This window comes from Schistocerca gregaria, chromosome 5, assembly GCF_023897955.1.
Source record: "Schistocerca gregaria isolate iqSchGreg1 chromosome 5, iqSchGreg1.2, whole genome shotgun sequence".
In the NCBI taxonomy this organism is placed as follows: domain Eukaryota; kingdom Metazoa; phylum Arthropoda; class Insecta; order Orthoptera; family Acrididae; genus Schistocerca; species Schistocerca gregaria.
In genome coordinates, this window is record NC_064924.1 from 635,466,128 (window position 1) to 635,490,606 (window position 24,479).

The following is a 24,479-nucleotide window of genomic DNA, read 5'->3' on the forward strand; positions in this document are numbered from 1 at the left end:
AATAAATTTGTTGTTAGAATTATATGGGAAGAGAATAATGGGAATGGGTTTCAATCCAAATACCTCACCCTTATGAAACCAAGCACTTCATCACTCTGATGCAGATTTCATTAACACCAGTTACCAAAAAAAGTATATAAACATGTCCAAAATTGATTGAGAATTGTGCCTTCCTGTTAACATCTGTTGAAGTCCTAGTTGTGACCTATACAAATTGCTAATGTGAATCAAATATATGAAGGAAAGTTTGCACAGTCCCATTTTCAGAAAATTTTCAACTGTAAAGTCTTCTGCAGCCAACAGTGAACTGCAGCTTCAAACCAATGCCTGTGTTTTCAGCAACAACAGTGGAATAAAGTTACTTTCCTTTATAAAATATTTTAGAAGTGTTCTTCTTTTGGACATTCTTTTAATGAAGTTTTAAAACATCCAATAAATATTTCCAGTTTGTTTGTAAGTGTGGGAGGTAACCAGAGCTCTTCGAACTGGGAACTTCCAATGTATATGGCCTGTACACATCATCACACATACAGTTGTAAACATGTAATTCAGCTTCCCTTATCCCACCCACATACAGAATCAAAATGAGGGCAAATTTTAGTATGTGAGTCCAATGCTTTCCTAAATGCTAATAATTTCAGGTTGTTCAGTATTTAAGTTGCAAGTCACAAATATAGAGAAAACAAAAATTTGTTTTTTACTATTTTTGTTTGATTAATCATAATTTTATCACTACAACTAACATATCATCAGGAATCATTGAAGCAGTGTATAACGTAGAAGTACATTTTGTGAAAATACAAGGCTGGAAAATAGTTTCCAATGTCCATCTAATTATCAGATGAGTGGAAAAAATGGCTGTTATAAAACAACCTCAAAAGAGTTTTTTAAAATGTGACTATAATTGTGCTTAAATGTCATGGGAGCTATTTCATTTCGTTTCTTGTAGTCTGAAATTCAGATAAAATTGTGTTCTTTTGTACAATTACTCTTAATAAACTTTGTCTGTTGATTAAAATTTTTTCAGCATATGGCATGCTTAAAAATTACTATTTTGCTTTAAGATGTGAAGCAGGATCTGTCATAAGAAGACAGTAAGGTGGCACAGAGGCTGTGCACTGGACTCACCTTTGAGAAGAGCAGGGTGTAAAGTACCATCTGGCCATTCAGATTTAGGTATCCACAGTTTCCAAATCATTTATAAGCACTGGTAACATGGTTCCTTCAAAAATTTCCTACCTCACCTGATCTGAGCTCAAGTCATATTTTTAATAACCTCATCATCAGTGAGATATTAAACATTCATATTCTTCCTTTTTTATGATGAGAAATGTCCCATTCATGTTAATAAGCACATAACAAAGTCTGTAAATGATAAGATACTTCAGAACTTCTTGACAGACTGGTCCATTATCTGCCTCTGAAGAATTTTCACAACAGCACTTACTTGACTACAGAGTGAAAAATTTGTTTTGGGCACAAGACATTGAATTCTGCTTCAGCAGTATACTGTTATAAATATTAATAAGCTGCTTAAGTGTGCATTAGACAGAACAGGATCATAATTAAATTGATAATGTTTTATGGATTACTGCACCAATTCCTCATTGCAATCAACACTTGCAACTAGAAAACCTGGAATATCAAATGAGGATGATTGCCTGTTTACATTTACAAGTAGCACAGAACCAATTGCAGTAATTTTTCTGATTTTGATTTTACCTCTCTCTGCTGCTTGCATTGGTATGTTGTTATGCTTCCATGATAATCATATTTTGTAAGAGATCTAGCATATTAGTAACACAAATTGTGGCATTTTATCAAATTCCATTTAAACTAATGATGGTAATGGTTTTAATGTTTTTCCTGGAATTCTGAAGTGATGGGGACTGAATATAGTAATGACATTAACAGTTTGACAAAAAAGTAAAGCACCTGGAAGACATGATCAGGTGTCAATGCAACTTCATACACATACAGACTATTCGTGAGAGTGTAACTGATTGGAGTTACAGTTCTCTATGACAAGTGGAATGGGCCCAGAGTACATTAATGATGTACATGTATGGTGCTGTTACCAGACCTAGTGTGATATACAGGGTGAGCACAAACTCTTGCCCTGATTATAAAAATATATAGCAGAATAAGCATTTGGCACAATAAGTTACATTTGACTAATTAATGGAAAATCTCATATAAAGATGTGAAACAATTACTAACAAAGAGATAGAGGGGCTGGCCAGTACTTACCTCAGCTCAGTACAGCCGATAGAAACACAAAAAACAACCTAAAATTTAAGTTCCTAGCTTTCGGAATAAATGTTCCTGCATCAGGGAGGAGAGAGGGGAAAGAAAGGAAAGAAGGGAAAGTGGATTTAGTTACTCACAACCCAGGTTATGAAGCAACAGGGAAAGGAAAACAGGGAAGGTAGCAAGGATGGAGGCATGGTTGTCAGAGGGAAGCCAAAGATATTCTACTGTAGGTACTATGCCAGCTTCAAACCAAAGAGAATGCATACAGAAGTAAAGAGGTGTATAGTATAAAGATGTAGGATGAAAAGATGCATGAATGGCTAAAGAGGAAAGGGAAAGAGGAGAAGACTGAAAAGTAAATGGGAGTGAGGTTGTTTAACGTAGGTTCAGTCCAGGGGGATGGCGGGATGAAAGGATGTGCTGGAGTGCAAGTTCCCATCTCCGCAGTTCAGAGGAACTGGTGTTGGGTGGGAGAAGCCAAATGGCACAGACGGTGTAGCAGGTTCCTAGGTCCCTAGAATTATGCTGGAGGGCATGCTCCGCTACTGGGTATTGGACATCTCCTAGGCGGACAGTTCGTTTCTGTCCGTTCATGCGCTCAGCCAGTTTAGTTGTTGTCATACCAATGTAAAAGGCTGTGCAGTGCAGGCATGTCAGCTGATAAATGACATGTGTAGTTTCACACGTGGCCCTGCCTTGAATTGTGTATGTTTTACCAGTAGCGGGGCTGGAGTAGGTGGTTGTGGGGGGATGCATGGGGCAGGTTTTGCAGCGGGGTCGGTTACAGGGGTAGGAACCGCTGGGTAGAGAAGGTAGTCTGGGAATATTGTAGGGTTTAACAAGGATGTTACGGAGGTTAGGGGGATGACGAACGGCAACTCTGGGTGGTGTGGGGAGAATTTTGTCAAGGGATGATCTCATTTCAGGGGTTGACTTGAGAAAGTCATATCCCTGGCGGAGTAATTTATTGATGTATTTGAGGCCAGGATAATATTGGGTGACAAGGGGGATGCTTCTGTGTGGTCTGAGGGTAGGAATATTGTTGTTGGACGGGGAGAAATGTATTGCTCGGGAGATCTGTTTGTGGACAAGGTCTGCAGGATAGTTGCGGGAGAGGAAAGCACTGGTCAGGTTATTGGTGTAATTGTTGAGGGATTCGTCACTGGAGCAGATACGTTTGCCACGAATACCTAGGCTGTAGGGAAGGGAGTGCTTGATGTGGAATGGATGGCAGCTATCAAAGTGAAGGTACTGTTGTTTGTTGGTGGGTTTGATATGGACAGAGGTGTGGATGTGAGCTTCAACAAGATGAAGGTCAACATCCAGGAAGGTGGCTTGGGTTTTGGAAAATGACCAGGTGAAATTCAGATTCGAAAAGGAGTTGAGGTTATGGAGGAAATTAAGGAGTGTTTCTTCACCATGAGTCCAGACCACAAAGATGTCATCTATAAACCTATACCAGGCCAGGGGAAGCAGCTGTTGGGTCTTCAGGAAAGCCTCCTCCATGCGGCCCATGAAGAGGTTGGCATAGAATCGAGCCATCCTGGTTCCCATGGCAGTTCCCCTGATTTGTTTGTAGGTCTGGCCTTCAAAAGTGAAGTAATTATGGGTGAGGATGAAGTTGGTAAGTGTGATAAGGAACGAGGTTTTTGGAAGATCTTCGGGTGGGCGTTGGGAGAGGTAGTGCTCATGGCAGCTCGAAGAATGTCAAGGTGGTATTCCAGTTCCCACCAGGTGTTCCATAACATGTGTTCTGTTACAGTAACCACAGCAGCTTGTAACCTAGCCTTCTGTTTGTTGACGTCAGCAACTGGTGTGATGAAGACTCAGTCCTTGATATAGCCCCAGAAAAAAAAAGTCAAGGGGCGTAATGCCTGGAGAGTGGAGTAATGTCCGGGTCAGTGGATTGGAAGGAACGATCCAACACCCTGGCCAACCCACTCTCCAGTCTCCAGTCTCCCTTGATTTTCTTTGGGGGCTATATTAAGGACAGAGTCTTCATCACACCAGCTGCTGATGTTGATGAACAGAAGGCTAGGATACAAGCTGCTGTGGTTACTGTGACAGAACACATGTTATGAAACACTTGGTGGGAACTGGAATACCATCTCGACATTCTCCAAGCTACCAAGGGAGGTTTACTAATGTAAGTGGTCTTAAAAGGGATTAGTAACACTAACCTGTGTAATGGCATCAAATGTAAATTATTATGTCAAACAGTTATTCTGCAATAAATTGTTATAATCAGGGCAAGACATTGTGCTCACCCTTTATAAGGAGCATGAACATTATCAATGTTGAGTGATTGCTTTCAAGGACACGGAGACACTGTATACTCATGCCAGACAGGGTTATCAGCTTCGGATGGAGTGTGAAAGTGGCCTAGTTGTGGTTCCCCATTTGACCAGCTGCTGGAATTGTACAATATCCAGGCTTGCGGGGCATTCAGGTATGACAGTGGCCCAGTGATGGACTGCATGGGAATGTGAGGGTACGCATACTATAAGGTTCCTGTAAGTCACAAAAGAGGATTGCCATATTGTACAACAAGCACATTGTAACCCCTTCACATCTGTGCCTGCAGTCTGAGAGCAAGTAGTGGACTTCCTGTAACATTCTGTGTCACCTCTCACCATTGGTTGGCAACTAGCAGGAGCCATACTAGGAAATTACCATCTCATCTGTAGGCTGCCATTAACCAACATGAACAGCTGCTCTTGGAGCATTGCTGTTAGTGGGAAGTATGTACTGATGATTAACGGCGTCACATTGTGTTCAATGATGAACTGCAGTTCTGCAGTACACTGGATGACTATTGTCAGTAGGTGAGGCAGTGACCTGGGAAGTGATCCCATCCATCCAATGTATTGGAGAGGTGCAATTGTGCTACTTCTAGTGCCATGGTGTGAAGAGCCATCAGGTACGATCTCGAGTCAGGACTGGGAGTGATTGACAGAACTCTGATGGTATAACAATTTATCATGCACAAACTGCATCCTCACATGTTACCTCTCATGTGCCAGTAATGAGTGGTATCATTTTTTAACAGGGCAATGCTTATCCACACATGACACTTGTCTGTATTAACTGACTGCATCATGTTGAGGTATTTTGATGGGCAGAAAGATCCACAATAGAACATTTGTGTGGCCTTCTCAAGTGTCAGCTCCATCACAGGGCCAATATCCAGTATATTGTGGACCAGTAGCAACAGTTGTGGGCTAAGTTGCCTCAGGGGAGGATACAATGGCTTCATGACACCCTTCCCAACTGAGTGGGTGTATGTCCGCCAAGTCAGAGCGGGTACAACATCATAATAATAAATGGGCGCATAGTGCAAGTTCTTTGTAAATTTGATTTGATTTTGAAATAACATCACATACCCTCCAACACATGAAGTTTCATTTCCTCCTGCATTTCACTTTTGTTGTCAGGTGGTGTAGATGAATAATTTAAATAAACACCTTTGATTAAAGAAGTTGTGGTTACACTTTAAATAATTTATTAGTTTGATAAGTTTTTCTAGGCCATGGGAAGTAGGTATGGTCTTTACAGTTTAATTAACACATTAGTGTTTTGTAGATCGTCATCCATACTTACCTGAAAAATACAAGCACATTTTAGACTCACTGTTTCATTCACTGCTTTGTTGTGGAACCATTTTCTAGGAACCACTACTCAAAGCATAAACACACTTAGATGGAAAATCAAAGCACTGAGGATAATTTGTGGTAAAAAAAATTTAGCCTTTTAAAGTTTACTGACCTCATTTTTCTAAATGTCCCATACTTATTTATTCATTTGTCTTTGAAATTATATTATTTGTTATGCACAACCTAATCAGAAATGGTAAACTATTTCTGAATAGGAACTTACGTGAAACATCTTGGCAGCACAAGGAACTTTCTCATTCATGTGCAAGTGCTCCCCTGACTGAGCTACCCAAGCATCACTCATGATCCACTTTCACAGCTTTGCTTCCATCAATAACTCAGGAGGTACTGGTGGAAGTAAAGCTGTGAAAGTTGGTCATGAGTTGGGTTTGAATAGCTCTAAAGGTCCCAGGTTTGAGTCCTGGAGCAACAGAAGTTTTAAACTGCCAGGAAGATTCAGATCAATGCACACTCTGCCACAGAGTGAAAATTCATCCTGTAAGAATGTACCAGGTGTGATCAAAAAGTAACAAGATTTTTTTAATTTTGCGGGCTTTATACATCTGATTTTCAAAACATTTTTTCTCTTGTCGGCACATAAGTTCCTGATGTACATTTTCATTTCCAGGTGTTATGGGTATTTATCTTATTGTTGGCAGTCGAAAAGGTTATACGTGTTTTCGAGTGCTTCACAAAGTTTTACTTACTAAAAAGATGGATCAAATAATTTACATTAAATTTTGCTTTAAAAATTGAATAAAATGGAATCCCATGTTCAAAATGTTTACTATGGCTTTTAACAAATCTGCTATGAGCAAGACAAAAGTTTACGAGTGGTATAAATGTTTCAAAGAAGGTAAAGAAGACATTGAAGATGGATGCCCTAGCACATTAATTACTGATGACAATATGCAAGAAGTAAAGAAAATGGTTGTGGAAAATTAACTAATCATCATCAGAGAGGTTTCTGGTGGTGTTGGCATATCCTTTGGCTCATTCCAAGCAATTTTTTTGGATGTTTTGTGCCTGAAACGTGTAGCAGAAAAGCTTGTTCTGAATTTGTTGATTTTCAGCCAAAAATGACCCTGCGCAGACATTGCTCAGGAATTTCTGAAGAAAGTCAATGGTGATCCAGAAATTCTATAGAAGATTATAACAGGTGGCCAATCATTGGCATACCATGAAACCAAGGTCCAATCACCCCAATGGGAATGGCCTGAAGAGCAAGGACTGAAAAAAAAAAAAAAAAAAAAAAAAAAAAAAAAAAAAAAAAAAAAAAAAACAAGGTTGATTAAATGTGAAGGTTCTTCTCACTGTTTTCTTCAATTACAGTGGGATAGTTCACCAATAGTTCCTGACTTATGGTCATACTGTCAATAAGGAACACTACCTGGAAGCTACACTCCATTTGTTTGAAGCAATCCAAAGAAAACAACCAGAGTTGTGGCAAAATCACTTGTGCAAATTGCATTATGATAATGCTCACACTTACACCTCATTGTTTGTTTGCGACTTTTTGGAAAAAAAGAAAACTGTTATTTAAATCAGCCACTAAATTTGCTAGCTGAGGCCCCTGTGCAACTTCTCTCTAGTCCAAAGACTGAAAAGAACCATGAAAGGAAATCATTTTACCACCACTGATGAGATACCAACAGAATCATCGAAGGAACTGAACACCATGGTAAAAAGTGAGTTCCAGGAGTGATTCTCGAAGTTTTCCCCATGTACTGAATATTCTATGAAGTTTTGGGATTGCAGCCAGATCATGCTGACCTCTTGCCACAATATTTCGGCTGGCAACTGTCCACCCATTTTCAGTTGAGTGTCCGCCACTGGATACTGCTAGTTGACAGTGCCAGCTTTTATAGCAAAAATTGGCATTGAAAAGCCTGCACATTGGCAGCCATTATAGGAGCATCCTCTATCAAAATCTGCACCCTCTGTGAATACTGTTCCATTTGTGGTGCACAGGCCACCAACGAAGATTAGTACTCTTCTCGATTCAGTAAAGGATGATTTGAGAGAGCAGAAGGCCAGAATTAACAAAATTCCTTGCCACTTTGGCAAAACTTACATAGGTCAGATGACACGCTCAATACATGAAAGGTACATTGGACATAAGTTCACATTCACCTTTTACAGCCTAGTAAGTCAGCCATAGCTGAGCATTGTATTACCACAGGACATACTATGTACTTTTCTGCCTCAAAAATCTTAGCCCCAGTGAGACCATTTTGGGACTCAGTAATTAAATAATCTGTGGAAATATGTGTAGCACAAGATCTTATAAACCGTAATGGCAGCTTCTAACTGGACAAGGCTTGAGACCAGGTGATCTCCTTAATTTCTTCAGAGGGAAAACGCTTTACTCTTAATGACACGTTTGGCAACATCTGACATTTGTTTTCAGCTATGTGAGTGTGCATTCTGACAGAGAGCAGATATGTAGTTTCACCTTTACGCATGTGCCTGCGCACCACAGATGGAACAGTATTAGCAGATAATGCGGATTTCGATAGAAGACACTCCTATGACACAATTACTGTACCAAGTATTGTACACTCAAATGTCCGTGATAAATTTCCTAGAACAACAACCTACTAGGAAAGTATAATTCATTCTGGCATCATATTACACAATGACATACCAGATGGAATAAAAAATTTTCCAGATCCAGTATTAAATACTAAACTAAAGGTACTCATGGAACTGATCTATTCCATAAAGGAATTTCTAAATGTGGAAGACAGTAATTTTACTTTGAACAGAACTTATGTTGTAGGTATGTTTTTGTTATTTCTTAATAACGTAGTTGTTATGGTCATCTGATTGATTCATTACCACATGCGCAGACTATGTTGTATAATAAAACTGAAGCAATAAACGTATAACTGAATACAATTTCATTAACAGAGTACATCAAGATTCACTGTATAAGGTTTCTTGATGTGTACGTTTCTTCAGACTCTTTATGTTCTATTACATTGTAACTCACTCAAATTTCTGTCTTTGCAATTGCTGTCCACTGTCTATTATAATTTTTCATGTATGTCCAGAGCCACCATAACATCACCAAATTAAGAATTTAAGCCTGTAGTTTTCCTAAAGAGCCTTTTGTGATATAGTCCACATCTATATACAAGTGAAGAGCTCTGCATCAGAAAGAACGTTGTTTTGCTTTCTCAGTTAGCATTTAAAAACAAAAATTGCATCAGAAAAGAGTAATGAAGTGAAAAGAAGAATAAAAAAAAATCCTCTGTTTTGTGTGTGTGTGTGTGTGTGTGTGTGTGTGTGTGTGTGTTGTCTTATGCTGTGCAGTTTTCAGAATTTTAAGGCAGCACATTTACAACAAGAATAACCACTATCAGTAACCAAATTATTTCTTGCCTTTCACTGAAAAATGTAACATTTTTACCTGTAACAAAATGAAAAGAATATCTATCATCAGTTCTTCAACCACCTCCCACACTGTTACATTTACCTCTTAAGTAATTATGGATCATGTTTTATGCTCAACACTTATAATGTACTTGGAGAACAAAAATTTCCTGTGTACAAATCAACAAGACTCTTAATGAAACAAAATCCACATATGTAAATGTAATGTTCAGACTAACTCAAGGAAATGTGATAGGACCATTACTGTTTACATTTATGTGAATTATCTGGTAAAAAGAACTGGAAGCTCTTTAAGATTATTTGCAAACTATGTGGTTGTGTATAAGAAAGTACCAATATCAGAAGACAGTATTGATTTGCAGAATGATTTTCAGAGTATTGAGGCATGTTGCAGGCTCTGGCAGTTGACCCTGAATGTAAATAAATGAAACATATTTCACATACATAAGAAAATAAATCCAGCTATCACACAACTACACTATTGATGACAAATTGCTAGAAACAGTATCTTCTGTAAAATAACTAAGAGTTACTGTCCAGAGAAACCTTAAATTTGATGATCACATAAACCAAATAATAGAACAAGCAGATGCCAAACTAAGACTCATAGGAAGAAACTCAAGGAAATGTTAACTCAGTCCCGAAGGAAGAGGCATACAAGGTGCTTGTTCAACCTATTCTTGAGCATTGATCATCAATCTAGGATCTTTACCAGGTAGGACTGGTAAACGAGAGAGAGAAGATCCAAGAAGGAGTGGATCTTTTAGTTGGTGCAGGAGTGTCATAGAGTTGCTGCAGGGCATGATTTAGATGTAAACATAAGTCTCATGGAATTTCTACTTCAACTGTTCTCAAGCAGTTATTGGATTTAGTGAACAGATGTTAAATAACAAGTTTGTTAAATACTGTACACAACATTGCAGAAATTACATTTCAATCTTTCCATACTTATTGGTACTTAAGCTCCATTTTGGAGCCTTGATATGTGTATCACAAATCAGTAAGCTACATTATTTAGCAGAAGTTTCACAAAGTTCACTATTGGCAAAGGCTAATAATTTCTTTACACAATCCTAACGGAGACATAGTAACTGTACAGATTGAAAACTCATCCATGACTCACACAGGCTGTGTGGTTGATGCCTGTTTATGGATGTGTGTATTACAAAAATTACAATTTGGTAAAATATAGGAATGAATTTTTTGGAAATTAGCATGAAAGATAGAAAAAATGTCCATTACAAAAGCTCTTAGCTAGAAAACAACATAACATACTTCATGAGTGTGGAGTTTTAATGTGCATAGCGATTCCCAAAAGTTCACCAAGAATTTTCGAGAAAGTGAAATTTTCTAGTTGGTATAATTAATTAATTAACAGGTTATTTAAGTGAAAGTATACAATTTTTTGACAAAGGGAAATTGGAGCTACAAAACCTTGGCACTGAAATTTGCAAAGAACGACATTTATAGATTCTAACATGAAAATTTTGAATAAAAGTAACTTTTTTTTTTTTTTTTTTTTTTTTTTTTTTTTTTTTTTTTTTTTTTTTTTTTGAAGAAGTGAAACATTTGTCAAAAAGTGGAGTTCAGGGCTTTTAAATAAGCTATGTTAATTTTAAAATCATTTGTTCTTGTAGCTAAATTTGATCTGCATATTGTTTGTAATTATCATGAATTATTAATGCTTCTTTAAATAAAATGTTGTTAGATGAACTAAAAGTACTTTTTTTCATAAGCAGACAGCAAATTTTATTGTGAATAATGAAGTGTAGTGAAATATCACATGGATGATAATTTAGTCATTTTATGGGATTATAATTAGCCGTATGCATCACATGTAAAATGGAAAAAAGAAAAAAAACAATCTTTATTTACTAAGTAGAATTGTAGCAGTGGAACTATCTCACTTTGCTATGTCTCACTCTGGGTAATAACACTTTTATCCCAGTCATACTAAAAATTGAAGTATATTAATAACTTCTTTAAATGATAGATTATTAATGCAGTTTACAAACATCTGCTGCATATCACAAAAGTTTTCTTGGTGTGCACAAATTCTTTCAAAACTTATTTATGACTAACAGGCATTAGTAATTGTTTCCTTCTCAGAAAATATTAATATTTTCAGTACTAGTTGCTTTCGTATTTGACCAAAAAAAATCACACAATGCACAGTGTTATTGTGGAATGAACCAGATGACAAGAAGCAGTAACAAAGCTAATGAACTGGATGCTTGTGAAATGAATTTCTAACAAGCATCTTTGCCACTTGCTGTGTAAAGAGGTAGACTTTGGTGACATTTATGTATGTATCGAAGTGGAAGTTCATAAAAGATATTCTCCTCACATTTTTCATCAGACTATACTCCAGTTTATGCTGAACTGCATGCAATAATGAGTGTTTTATATGTTATGCACATTGCTTTATATATGTTTTCTTACTTTTAATGTTTGTATTTTTCATGAACATTTTTATTGCATAAAGTTACACATGAAGGTAAATTCTTCTTGATTAAGTAGAGTGATACACATGTTAATGTATTTCTACACTTTTTGCCAGCTTCATGGCAGGAAAATGGGGCCCTTGCAGTGTAACTTGTGGTATTGGAATTCGCACGCGTGATGTATACTGCAGAATATATTTGGAATTCTCAAAAGCTTATGCCAAGATGCCTGATGAAAACTGCCAAGGACCAAAGCCATCAGAGTTTGAAAAATGTAAAATGCAGGCTTGTGAAGATCAGAGGTAATGAAAGCTTTTACTACCATGGTAATGCATTTGTCTGTTAGTTTCAAGAAATGCATGTAATTGGCAAAATTTCAGTAACCTATGCATTTAATGTGTTTTGTATTACAGCTTTCCTACTGTCAGAACTGTACCGTCAACTGTCCAGTTACTACAGCTGGCATATTTTTATGCAGACGAAATTATAAAACCACAAAATTCGTATCCTGTGACTAAAAATCTACAATATGAAACCAAAACATGCTGATAAAATTCCAGAGATTGTTGAGGGATATTGTCTGAGTATTTTAGTATAAGAAACCCATGATTTCTGATGGCTCATATCAAGTAATTGCATTTTGTTTGTTTTCTTACCATCATTTATCATTGTGTCTACTTAACACTGAAAATATCTGCACAGCAGGGCAAATGTCAATGGTATGTCCTTTGTGTCTTATCTGGAAACAAACCTGCTCTGTTCATCATGGTATAGCTGTAGTGAACAGTAATGTCCTCATTCCTCTTGCTCTTCAAGCTTGCCATCAGTACTGCTCAATTCTGCCTGGGATTTGTTTTTAAGGCTGTGTTAATTCTATATTAACAGTGATAAACAGCAGTATAATTAGGTTTACTGTGAAGAGTTGACTATAAAGCAACTTGTGAGTAGGTTCACAGAATGCAATGACAAAGTGGCACAATAACACTATGCTGAACTGTGGTAAAAGCATGTATTTTGTATGAGGGTAGTTGCATTACTCTTTGTTTTGTGCTGTACATTTTGGTCACTGATAATTTTAGGGTTGATCACTTCTGTGAACATACACTGCCTGAGAAAAAATGTGCAGCATTGAGGCACTCCACACTTGATATCAGTAGTTTTGGGGTTTCAAAAACCGACTGTTTGTTTTAAGCAACACAAATTGTTTCCTGTTGGTCAGACACAATTTTATTAATTCATAGCCAGTTCCTCTAATACTTAGGTTCTACAGCTTATTAAGTAATATGGGGTTGGTGACACAATCAAATGATGTTCCTAAGTAAGGGACATATTTTCAGCCAACGGTGTTGATTGACAAACGTGTCATGTATGCCATATTACATCCTCAACGTTGCACTCCATCCAAAGAAATCTTCAAAAGATTGTTCCAGCTACTGCAGTCATGGGATAATATGCAATAATGACAATGGATCAAATCAACACCACACATTTCTTACACCAGATAATGAGGAGCAAGTGATGCAATGAGTAAAACATGACCCTAAAACATATGTGTGAAGAACTGAAGACATAAATCACACTCTTTAATGGTCTAGTGTGTATAAGCAATTGCGTTATTCACATTTATAGTGTACATCAGTTCTTATGGCCCAAGACTATCATGCCAGATAACACTTCTGCCAGTGGGTTCTAAGACAGATCATTCAACATCTACATTTCATATCCTACATTTTATTTACAGGTGATACGGAATTCACACACTGTGGGATAATAAATTATCATAATAACCAAATATGGGCCTTTGCGAATCCTTGGTGAGCATGGAAGTGTGGCATCAGGTTTGCTTTAGTACCAGTGTGTTGGCAGAAATTGTGAGTAACAGACTTACAAGATTATACACTTTACTAGACAAATTAACAGGTGCTGTTTATCACCAGTTTCTGCACAGAAAAGTACCTGTGCTGTTGGGTAGTGCCAGCCTGGCCAAAAGACCCAGACATGGTTTATGCTTGCTGTAGCTTAACCCATTTCCTACACCTTGTACAAAAGCACCTAACACGACCTTCTAATGAGTGATGTGTTGGTTGATGAGGTCCAGTATCGTAGGCTCCAAATTCACCTGACTTTAATCTCTTTGATTTCTGGCTGTGGTGAAATTTAAAAGTATTAGTTTATTCCACACCCCACTACCTACTTTAGTCTTTGTAGACAATTTTTCTGTGGCAATTAATCGAAGGTTAGACGTCATCAACACAAAAGCCGTGGTAGCTTACAGAGTAAATCCTTTGTCAAGTTAGGATACACACACACACACACACACACACACACACACACACACACACATGCGCGCGAACGCAAATGCACACTTTTCTTTCATCTTTTTTCTCATAAAACATTTCAAAAATGCTCCTTGGTAAATAGTGGAGAAGTCTCATTAGCAGAGTTTTTCTCCATCAGCTTTTCTCTGTTCTGTTACCATGGACAGACAAAATTCAACTACCGTATTTTGCCATGTTGCTGTCCAGAGAAATTAAAATGCACAGATTCAGAATGGAAAAAATAAACTTTCTGTAGCACCTCACAGTCTTACACACTTATCTAATTGAGCCTAGTGGTCTACTGTATATTTTCATTTTTATTAACAACCTGCAGTTACCAGCTTAGTTATTCGTTCTACCAGTATTCCTGGCGGTGTTTTCCATCTCAGGCATGTCTGTGGTGGTACAGGAGATGAATATAGAATATTCTCTTGGCATCACACAGCAAGGCATTAGTTGACAGAAATCAGATTTCTCTTTCATTCACTGTGTCTTGTAGTTAATATATGTTGCACCAGTTCCTACAACATGCAGTTATTCCATGGTTGTGAATCCAGAGAAACAGTAGTGGGCTGGAATTCTAACCAGCCTTAAAAACCTTCGTTTGGATGGAGTAATTTTTTAAAAAGATAATACACTTTCAACTGCTGTAGGTTTTTGTCACTGAATTTTTTTAAATTTTCACTGTGAAGTTCCTTTGAACTTTACGAGCAATGTTCTTAATGTGAAATGGATGTATTCTTAATGTGAAATGGATGTATTCTCCAGTATAGGCTGACTAGTCGCTGAAGTAAAATATTCTCAACAATAGTACAAAGTACAGCTGGGACATAATGCTGTGGAAAACTTGACTGCTGAAAGTACATCTCTGGACCATGGATTGCTAATTTTTCACCCAATGCATTAGAAGAAGACATATACCAACAAAACAATAAAGTTCATCAAATCCTATATTTTTCCACTTTGAGAACCCAGTTTTCACCAATGTCAGCATATTTCCCATTAACATAAAAAAATTGATTGATATTAGTTACGACAAGTATCTTCAACTACTGTATTACAAATTCCATGAGAGATAATCATTACCACTTTATGCTTATGTACAGAAAACAAATCATAAATAAATGAAAACTCCAAGATGGAATATCAACAACATTATGAAAAGGGTAGATTGCTACTCACCATAAAGATAACCTATTGAGTTTCAGACAGGCACAACAAAAAGACTGTTACGCATTACCGCTTGCAGCCAAAGCCTTCTTTGGCAAATAATGTGCACACACATTCACACAGGCAAGCACACCTTGCACACACATGATTGTTACCACCAACAGCTCCAATCAGAATACAACTGTCACGTGCGTAGCAATCTGTAATGGGGTGGGATCAGGGATGGATAGCAGGATACAGGTTGGGGGAGAGAAGAGCACTGTCTGGTGGGGTATACAGGGGCTAGAGACTATAAGGTGCAGTGTCAGGAAGTGGGGTGTGTGGGAAAGAGGCACCAGGGTGCAGAAAGGGAGAGGAGCGGAAAAGGAGAGGAGCAGGGAAGGGGAAAGGATTGATGGGTACATTGGCATGGGGCAGCACCCAAAGAGTGTGGTCGTATGTGAAAAGGGAGGAGGTGATAGGATAAGGGGGCAGAAATTGTCCAATGGAGGGTATGGGGACAATAGGTTACTGTAGATTGATGCAAGGATAATTCTGGGAGTAGGGAATATTTGTAAGAGTAACTCCCATCTACGTAGTGAAGCAGGTTGTGAAGCATCTATTGAAATCAAGTGGGAACGATCTTGAGTAGGATGTCCCTCATTTCAAGGCATAATGATAGATAATCAAAACCTGGGGTGGTATTGGGTGACTTAGGTAGCACTCCATTTTGGCTGGCTCTTGGGGTTGGTGAGAGAATTGGGGATGTGCAGGGAAGTGGTGCAGGAAATCTGTTTGCAGACTAGGTTGAGGGGAGTTCTTGTCAGTGCACATATGCCATCCCCAGGTGGAAATATTGAAAAATCAAGTTCACCATCATTCTTATTGTGTCTAAGGTTTTTTTTTTTTTTTCTTTCCTTGTATTTGTTTCTAAATACTAGGAGTTTCCACCATCTAGTGCATCTCTGTACTGTGCTTACCATTCTGACACAAAGAACTTGAGCTATTAGGGTGTCCCTAAAGCAATTGTCAATATTTGGGGATTGGACACGAATGATCATTCAAAGTGAAAAAGTCTAGTAAACATGGGCTCTAAAACGTTTAACTTAAGAGCTGAGAGCACTTCTTCATTTTCAGTACTGTGAAACAAATCTCTTCCTCTGCAAGCTCTTTGCTTTCCATGTTTTGAGTTGTGATAGTAGGGACCAAAAAAGAAAAGAAGCCCTGTAAACATGGCCTCTAACGAATACACCTTATGAGCTATCTACATCTACATCTACATCTATACTCCGCAAGCCACCTGACGGTGTGTAGCGGAGGGTACCCTGAGTACCTCTATCGGTTCTCCCTTCTATTCCAGTCTTGTATTGTTTGTGGAAAGAAGGATTGTCGGTATGCTTCTGTGTGGGCTCTGATCTCTCTGATTTTATCCTCATGGTCTCTTCGCAAGATATATGTAGGAGGGAGCAATATACTGCTTGACTCTTCGGTGAAGGTATGTTCTCGAAATTTTAACAAAAGCCTGTACCGAGCTACTGAGTGTCTCTCCTGCAGAGTCTTCCACTGGAGTTTTTCTATCATCTCCATAATGCTTTCGCGATTACTAAATGCTCCTGTAACGAAGCGCGCTGCACTCCGTTGGATCTTCTCTATCTCTTCTATCAACCCTGTCTGGTATGGATCCCACACTGCTGAGCAGTATTCAAGCAGTGGGCGAACAAGCGTACTGTAACCTACTTCCTTTGTTTTCAGATTGCATTGCCTTAGGATTCTTCCAATGAATCTCAGTCTGGCATCTGATTTACCGACGATCAACTTTATATGATCATTCCATTTTAAATCACTCCTAATGCGTACTCCCAGATAGTTTATGGAATTAACTGCTTCCAGTTGCTGACCTGCTATTTTGTAGCTAAATGATAAGGGATCTATCTTTCTATGTATTCACAGCACATTACACTAGTCTACATCAAGATGCAACTGCCAATCCCCGCACCATGCGTCAATTCGCTGCAGATCCTCCTGCATTTCAGTACAATTTTCCATTGTTACAACCTCTCGATACACCAGAGCATCATCTGCAAAAAGCCTCAGTTAACTTCCGATGTCATCCACCAGGTCATTTATGTATTTTGTGAATAGCAACGGTCCTATGACACTCCCCTGCGGCACACCTGAAATCACTCTTACTTCGGAAGACTTCTCTCCATTGAGAATGACATGCTGCATTCTGTTATTTAGGGACTCCTCAATCCAATCACACAATTGGTCTGATAGTCCATATGCTCTTACTTTTGTTCATTAAATGGCTGTGGGGAACTGTGTCAAACTCCTTGCGGAAGTCAAGAAACACGGCATCTACCTGTGAACCCATGTCTATGGCCCTCTTAGTCTCGTGGATGAATAGCGCGAGCTGGGTTTCACACGACCGTCTTTTTTGAAACCCATGCTGATTCCTACAGACTAGATTTCTAGTCTCCAGAAAAGTCATTATACTCAAACATAATACGTGTTCCAAAATTCTAGAACTGATCGATGTTAGAGATATAGGTCTATAGTTCTGCACATCTGTTCGACGTCCCTTCTTGAAAACGGGGATGACCTGTGCCCTTTTCCAATCCTTTGGAACGCTTCGCTCTTCTAGAGACCTGCGGTACACCGCTGCAAGAAGGGGGGCAAGTTCCTTCGCGTACCCTGTGTAAAATCGAACTGGTATCCCATCAGGTCCAGCGGCCTTTCCTCTTTTGAGCGATTTCAATTATTTCTCTATCCCTCTGTCATCTATTTTGATATCTACCATTTTGTCATCTGTGCGACAATCTAGAGAAGGAAATACAGTGCAGTCTACCTCTGTGAAACAGCTTTAGAAAAAGACATTTAGTATTTCTGCCTTTAGTCTGTCATCCTCTGTTTCAGTACCATTTTGGTCACAGATGTCTGGACATTTTGTTTTGACCCACCTACCACTTTGACATAAGACCAAAATTTCTTAGGATTTTCTGCCAAGTCAGTACATAAAACTTTACTTTTGAATTCATTGAACGCCTCTCGCACAGCCCTCCTCACACTAAATTTCTCTTCGCGTAATTTTTGTTTGTCTGCAAGCCTTTGGCTATGTTTATGTTTGCTGTGAAGTTCCCTTTGCTTCCGCAGCAGTTTTCTAACTCGGTTCTTGTACCACGGTGGCTCTTTTCCATCTCTTACTAATCTAACGCATATTGTACGATAGTTTTGAACTTTGTCCACTGATCCTCAACACTATCTGTACTTGAGACAAAACTTTCGTGTTGAGCCGTCAGGTACTTTGTAATCTGCTTTTTGTCACTTTTAAACAGAAAAATCTTCCTACCTTTTTTAATATTTCTATTTACGGCTGAAATCATCGATGCAGTAACCGCTTTATGATCGCTGATTCCCTGTTCTGCATTAACTGTTTCAAATAGTTCAGGTCTGTTTATCACCATAAGGTCTAATATGTTATCGCCACGAGTCGGTTCTCTGTTTAACTGCTCAAGGTAGTTTTCAGATAAAGCACTTAAAAAAAATTTCACTGGATTCTTTGTCCCTGCCACCCGTTATGAATGTTTGAGGCTCCCAGTCTATATCCAGCAAATTAAAATCTCCACCCAGAACTATAACATGGTGGGGAAATCTACTTGAAATATTTTCCAAATTATCCTTCAGAAGCTCAACCACAACAGCTGCTGAATCCGGGGGCCTATAGAGACATCCAATTACCATGTCTGAGCCTGCTTTAACTGTGACCTTCACCAAAATCATTTCACATTTCGGATCTCTGAGCACTTGTTCATCATCGTTACTGTGAGACACATCTCTTCCACTGAAAAAAAAGTGTTGGTAGCTTTTAAGGTATGCATCTTAGAGCCCTCGTTTACTAGTTATTGCTGTTCCAGTGAGACATCAATATACAATTTCACTGTCCACGTAACAGTCTTGAAATAGTAAAATGTCACCAATAGTAATTTTCTGTGACTTGTCCAAAGCATTTCATTGTGTGAACCATGACATCATGTTACAGAAATTACAGTTCTATGGTATAAATGGAATAGCATATGAGTGGTTTAAGTCGTACCTACAAAACAGGAAGCAAAAAGTTTCCTTGTATGGATCAAGTGATTTAAATAAATTTGCCACTTCATCTAACTGGAGTGAAATTATATTAGGTGTTCAGGGCTTAATCATGGGTCCCCTTCTGTTCTTGATATATGTGAACAGCCTCCCTCTCTATCTGAAACAGGAAGCTGAACTGATACTGTTTGCTGATAATACAAGCATCATCATTAATCCAGTAAAAGAAACTCCGATTGAAAATGATACAAATAAGGTCTTTGGAAAAGTCATTGATTGGTTTTCTGCAAATGGGCTTGCTCTAAACTCTGAAAAAACACAATACATCCAATTTTCTGCTGCAAAAAGTACAGTTCCTTCAATAAATGTTGCACATCAACAGAAGTCGGTAGACAGGGTAGATCATACCAAGTTTTTGGTTGTACACATAGATGAGAATCTTAATTGGAAAATTCATATTTTGGATTTTCTAAAGTGACTAGTTTCAGTAATTTTTGCAATCAGAATAATTGCCAATTTTGAGGATATAGAAATCAGTAAGCTGACATACTTTGCATACTTTCACTCTCTGGTGTCACATGTAATAATATTTTGGGGTAACTCAACATTTAGACAAAAAGTATTCACTGCTCAAAAGAAAGTGGTTAGAATAATGTGTGGGGTTCATAGTCACACATCTTGTAGGCATATTTTTAAAAGATTGGGAGTTCTTACAACAGCCTCACAGTACATTTACTCACTAATGAAATTTGTTCTCTACAACATGGACCAATTTAGAAACAACAGGGACATTCACGATTATAATACCAGAAAAAAGAAAGACTTGCACTATCCTTCACTCAACCTATCTTTGGTATAGAAAGGGATAAAATATGCTACTATAAATTTTTTTTGACAAATTACCAGATGAAATGAAATGTCTGACAGACAGCAGTAATAGCTTGAAAAATAAATTGAAATAATATCTCCTTGTCAACTTTTTCTATACCCTAGATGAATTCTTGAATAGGAATAAATAAAACTATAAATATAGTATATGCATTTTATGCCATTTAAGGGAATGGTATAAATGACAGAAATTGACCCTATTCTTATTTTCTCATTTTGAATATAAAGACTTTTCTTGAGACAGAAGAGCTTCTGTCCACAGTTGAGCATGGATTTGGAAAGTACTGTTCATGTGAAACACAGCTTGCTCTTTTCTCACATGATATCCCTTGAATCATGGATGAGGAGCAACAGGCAGATTCTGTATTCCAAGATTTCTGAAAAATGTTGGAAATAGTGCCCCACTGCATAGAGCAGACTTTTCACGAAGGTATGAGTATATGAAATAGGTTCCTACATATGTAAGTGTCTCAAAAACTTCTTGAGTAATAAAACCTAGTATGTTGTCATTGATGGCGAAGTGTTCATCAGTGACAAGGGTATCATCAGCAGTGCCCTAGGTCAGTGTGGTGGCACTGCTGTTCTTTTCTGTATACAAAATTATCTGATGGAAAGGGCGTGCAGCAGTCTGTAGCTGTGGTGTGTAGGAAAGTGTCGTCATTGAGTGATTGTAAGAGGATAGAAGACAACTTAGCTAAAGTTTCTAATTGGTGTGGTGAATGACAGCTGTCTCTAAATGTAGAAAAATATAAGTTAATGCAGATATGTAGGAAAAACAATCCTGTAATGTTCAAATACAGCATTAGTAGTGTCCTGCTCAACACTGTCGCATCAATGAGATGTCTGGGAGCAACACTGCAAAGTGACATAAAATGGAACAAGCACTTTGGTTTATTGGGAGTATTTTAGGAAAGTGTGGTTCATCTGTGGAGTGTGAGCCATCCTTGAGTATTGCTTGAGAGTTTGGGATCCCAATCAAGTTGGGTGGGTTAAGGGAAGACATCGAAGGAATTCTGAGGCAGGCTGCTAGATGTGCCTGATGTAGGGTCAATCAGCATGGGAGTGTTATGGAGTTAGTTCGTGAAGTCAAGTGGGAATCCCTGGTAGAAAGACAATGTTATTTTCTAGGAACACTAATGAGAAAATTTAGAGAACTGGCATTTGAAGCAGACTGGCTCTGTTTGTGAGTGGAACAAAGGAAGAATCATAATAAAAAATTTACATTTTTACATGCATTGATTTCCAAACTTCACAACCTAATTTTGGAGAGTAAAGCAGCATTTAAGTTAAGGCTCTCAAAAATGATGAGGAGTTCTAGAAATTACCAGCGGCATTTAACACAGGATACGTCTCATTTACTCACATGAGTGCCTGCCACATGGTTGCCTTGAGGCCTCACTAATAACATTCCAGCCACACAAAGGTGCATATTCACAGGCTGACAGTATCTGGTGTCAATAACAAACCCAACACACTTTGTGAGTCTACAGGTAGTACTAGTAGAGCACAGGCAACTGAATAAGGAAATAAAGAAATATAAAGACCCTCCAATAGAAGGGAAAGTAAGGAGAGTGACTACCCTGAAGTACCCAGAATGACAGTAAGAAACAATATTCCCCTCAATTACGCACTCACATAGCCCTAGTCTGCTGACCAGTTACAAGCCATACTGCTTTTTGAAACACTGATAATGGTTGTTGCACTCTTCATTCTTATATTATATAACTTTTTGTTGTCAGAATGTATTGTTATTACAGTTCTTAAATTAATTGTCTGATGGATGTCCTTCTCAAATTTTCAGATGAATGCTTTCCAGATGCTATATTTCTACATATTACTATTTTTGCATATAGTAAGGACTAACCTAAATAAACTATTATTATTATTATTATTATTATTATTATTACTATAATAAAAATTTTTATATGTTTCAACATTGCTATTAAAGCCACAGGCATCAGTACCACAGTAAAAGTAAGGTTGATGGCAATTTATAATTGCAGGAAAGGGGGCGGGGAGGGGGTAGCAGGGGAGAGGGAGACAGTAGCAAACTGTGACTCCCCTTCCTTCAGAACTGAACATTGGAGCCACACCTGCTGAGAATATTGCAAGAAATGGATACAATGGACATGCAACACCAGGATTCAATGCCTGAACCCATTACAACATCCTCTGCCATTAGTGGGACATACTCTTCCAGGGATAATGTATCTTCGAAAAGGAGGGCTCTGATGTGGAACATGTAGAAGATGACTTTGTATGTGATTCCCAGCATTGCCTGAAAAGGAGTAGGAATTTTTTTTTAACCATTGTTTCAAGAGGATGCTTAGTTTTAGCTTATAACCCAAGAATATTATGTTAATGATATTTACTGAGCAAGCCCTGTTTCACACATTTATTTTACAGTTTATTGAACTAAGTACTTATTTTCAGTGCCATTGAACATTTTAGCCAATAAAGGGGAATTTTACATTCAGCTTTGTTAAATGGTAACTATCAATATGATCATGTTGATATTAACTGAGCAATATCTACAGTAAGTGCAGCTAGTTTGTAGCAGTCGAACAATATCAATAGTTGACTATTAAACTTGGATTCTAACTTCTGCTTCACTTTGGTTTTTTCTGCATAATGGAGACAATGGAACAGGGTAAATAAATGAATTAATGAAATATAGTGGTCTGTTCAAGCATAGATAATGATCTTAAAAATTAATTACAATATTACCAAGTATACCCTTACCTACTTTTTTACAGAGGTGCTGAGAGGAAAGATAATTGCCTCTATAGTTTTCTCATAAATACATTAATGCATTTAAGAAATATAGTGGTCTGTTTAAGCATAGATAATGATCTTAAAAATTGCTTACAATATTACCTAGTATACCCTTACGTCCTTTTTTACAGAGGTGCTGAAAGGAAAGATAATTGCCAATATAGTTTTCTCATAAATGCATTTGATGAAACATCACAATGACTTAAATTTATTCAAGTAACCCACTTCTTCAGACAGGTTATTGCCAAAGCACTTCTCATTTATTTCGACAGTCATTACTGTCCAAGAGATACCACAAATGTAGAATATCCTGGAAGCTATGTGATTTTCTTCAAGTTGTTATAATTCTCTGCCAATTCTTACAGTGGACCTAAGAGTTAAAACTTTTTGATTTCGTACATCCTTCAATAAATTTCCATACTGCACCATTTGTTAAAAATTGTAATGCAGTTACCTGTGAACAATTAATTTCCAGTCTCAAAAATAATATAGTATGTAAATATTACTAACACTATAATGATATTCAATTGTTTTTCTTTTTGAACTTCAGGCTCTTTCTGGAATTGGTGTTGTAACATATGTTTAGTTTGTTCCTAGTTTTCTTTTGTGCTAAATTTGTACAGTGAGAGAGAATATTCATTACAAATATAGATGCTATTTATCTTTTTTATATTTTTGTTGTATACTGGTTCCCTGCAGCATGAATGATACACTTCGAGATAGCACACAGAGGGACCCAGCTTCGACATCCCACATCTCCCATGGAGATCCAGACATAAAAGTGAAGGTTGCTCCTGGATCGTCTGGGCCATATTCGTGGAAGTCACAAGGCTTCACTCACTGCAGCGCTTCCTGCTTAGGAGGTACTGCTAAAGGCTACAATGGCCAACTTCAGATGAGTAAAACAAATTCTTTCTCTGACAATAGCAGAACCAACCCTATGTAAAATTCTATTTACTGCAACATTCTTAACAAAGTGAACCAACCTTGCAAATTTTGGTACAACTCCAACTGAAGTGCCGCGACATGCCATTTATCACAAACCAACACACACAAATCTTTATCTTCATGCCAGTAGCTGCCATCACCTATCACAGACCATATGTGTCCTTAAGACCTTAGTACATGTGGAACACAGTATATCCAATAAAGACAACTTGCAAAAAGAGCTCACATACCTCAAGAGCATTTTTAAATCAAATGGATTTTCTCCACAACAAATTCGTAGAGCATTCAATGAAAAACCTAAAATGCAGGTATGTGATGTGGAAGAAGATAGTAATTCCTTCAGATCTGGTGCTTTTTTGCCCTATGTGGATGCTCTTTCCTCGAAGATAGGTCGTATTCTTGAGAAGCACTGTGAAAGGGGATCTTCCGGCCCCCTACGTAGATTGCAGCTTTACTCGGCTCTATGAAGGACAATTTACAGCTTCGTAAAGCTGGTATGTATCAGATTCCTTGCGGAAATTGTGAGAAGTCATACATAGGTCGGACAACAAGCACTGTTTATG

The 24,479-nt window shown here is 37.9% G+C and overlaps 1 protein-coding gene across 5 annotated transcripts in view; it reads left to right on the forward strand.

Moving 5' to 3' along the window:
* Positions 1 to 24,479, forward strand: part of LOC126272274 (protein madd-4-like) — a 2,033,115-nt gene that overhangs the window by 1,785,051 nt on the left and 223,585 nt on the right. For all 5 annotated transcript variants that reach the window (XM_049975019.1, XM_049975021.1, XM_049975022.1 and 2 more), the window contains exons 12-13: positions 11,866 to 12,051; positions 23,668 to 23,831. In XM_049975019.1, coding sequence (XP_049830976.1) covers positions 11,866 to 12,051; positions 23,668 to 23,831 — 350 coding nt within the window. The remainder of the gene's footprint in view (positions 1 to 11,865; positions 12,052 to 23,667; positions 23,832 to 24,479) is intronic.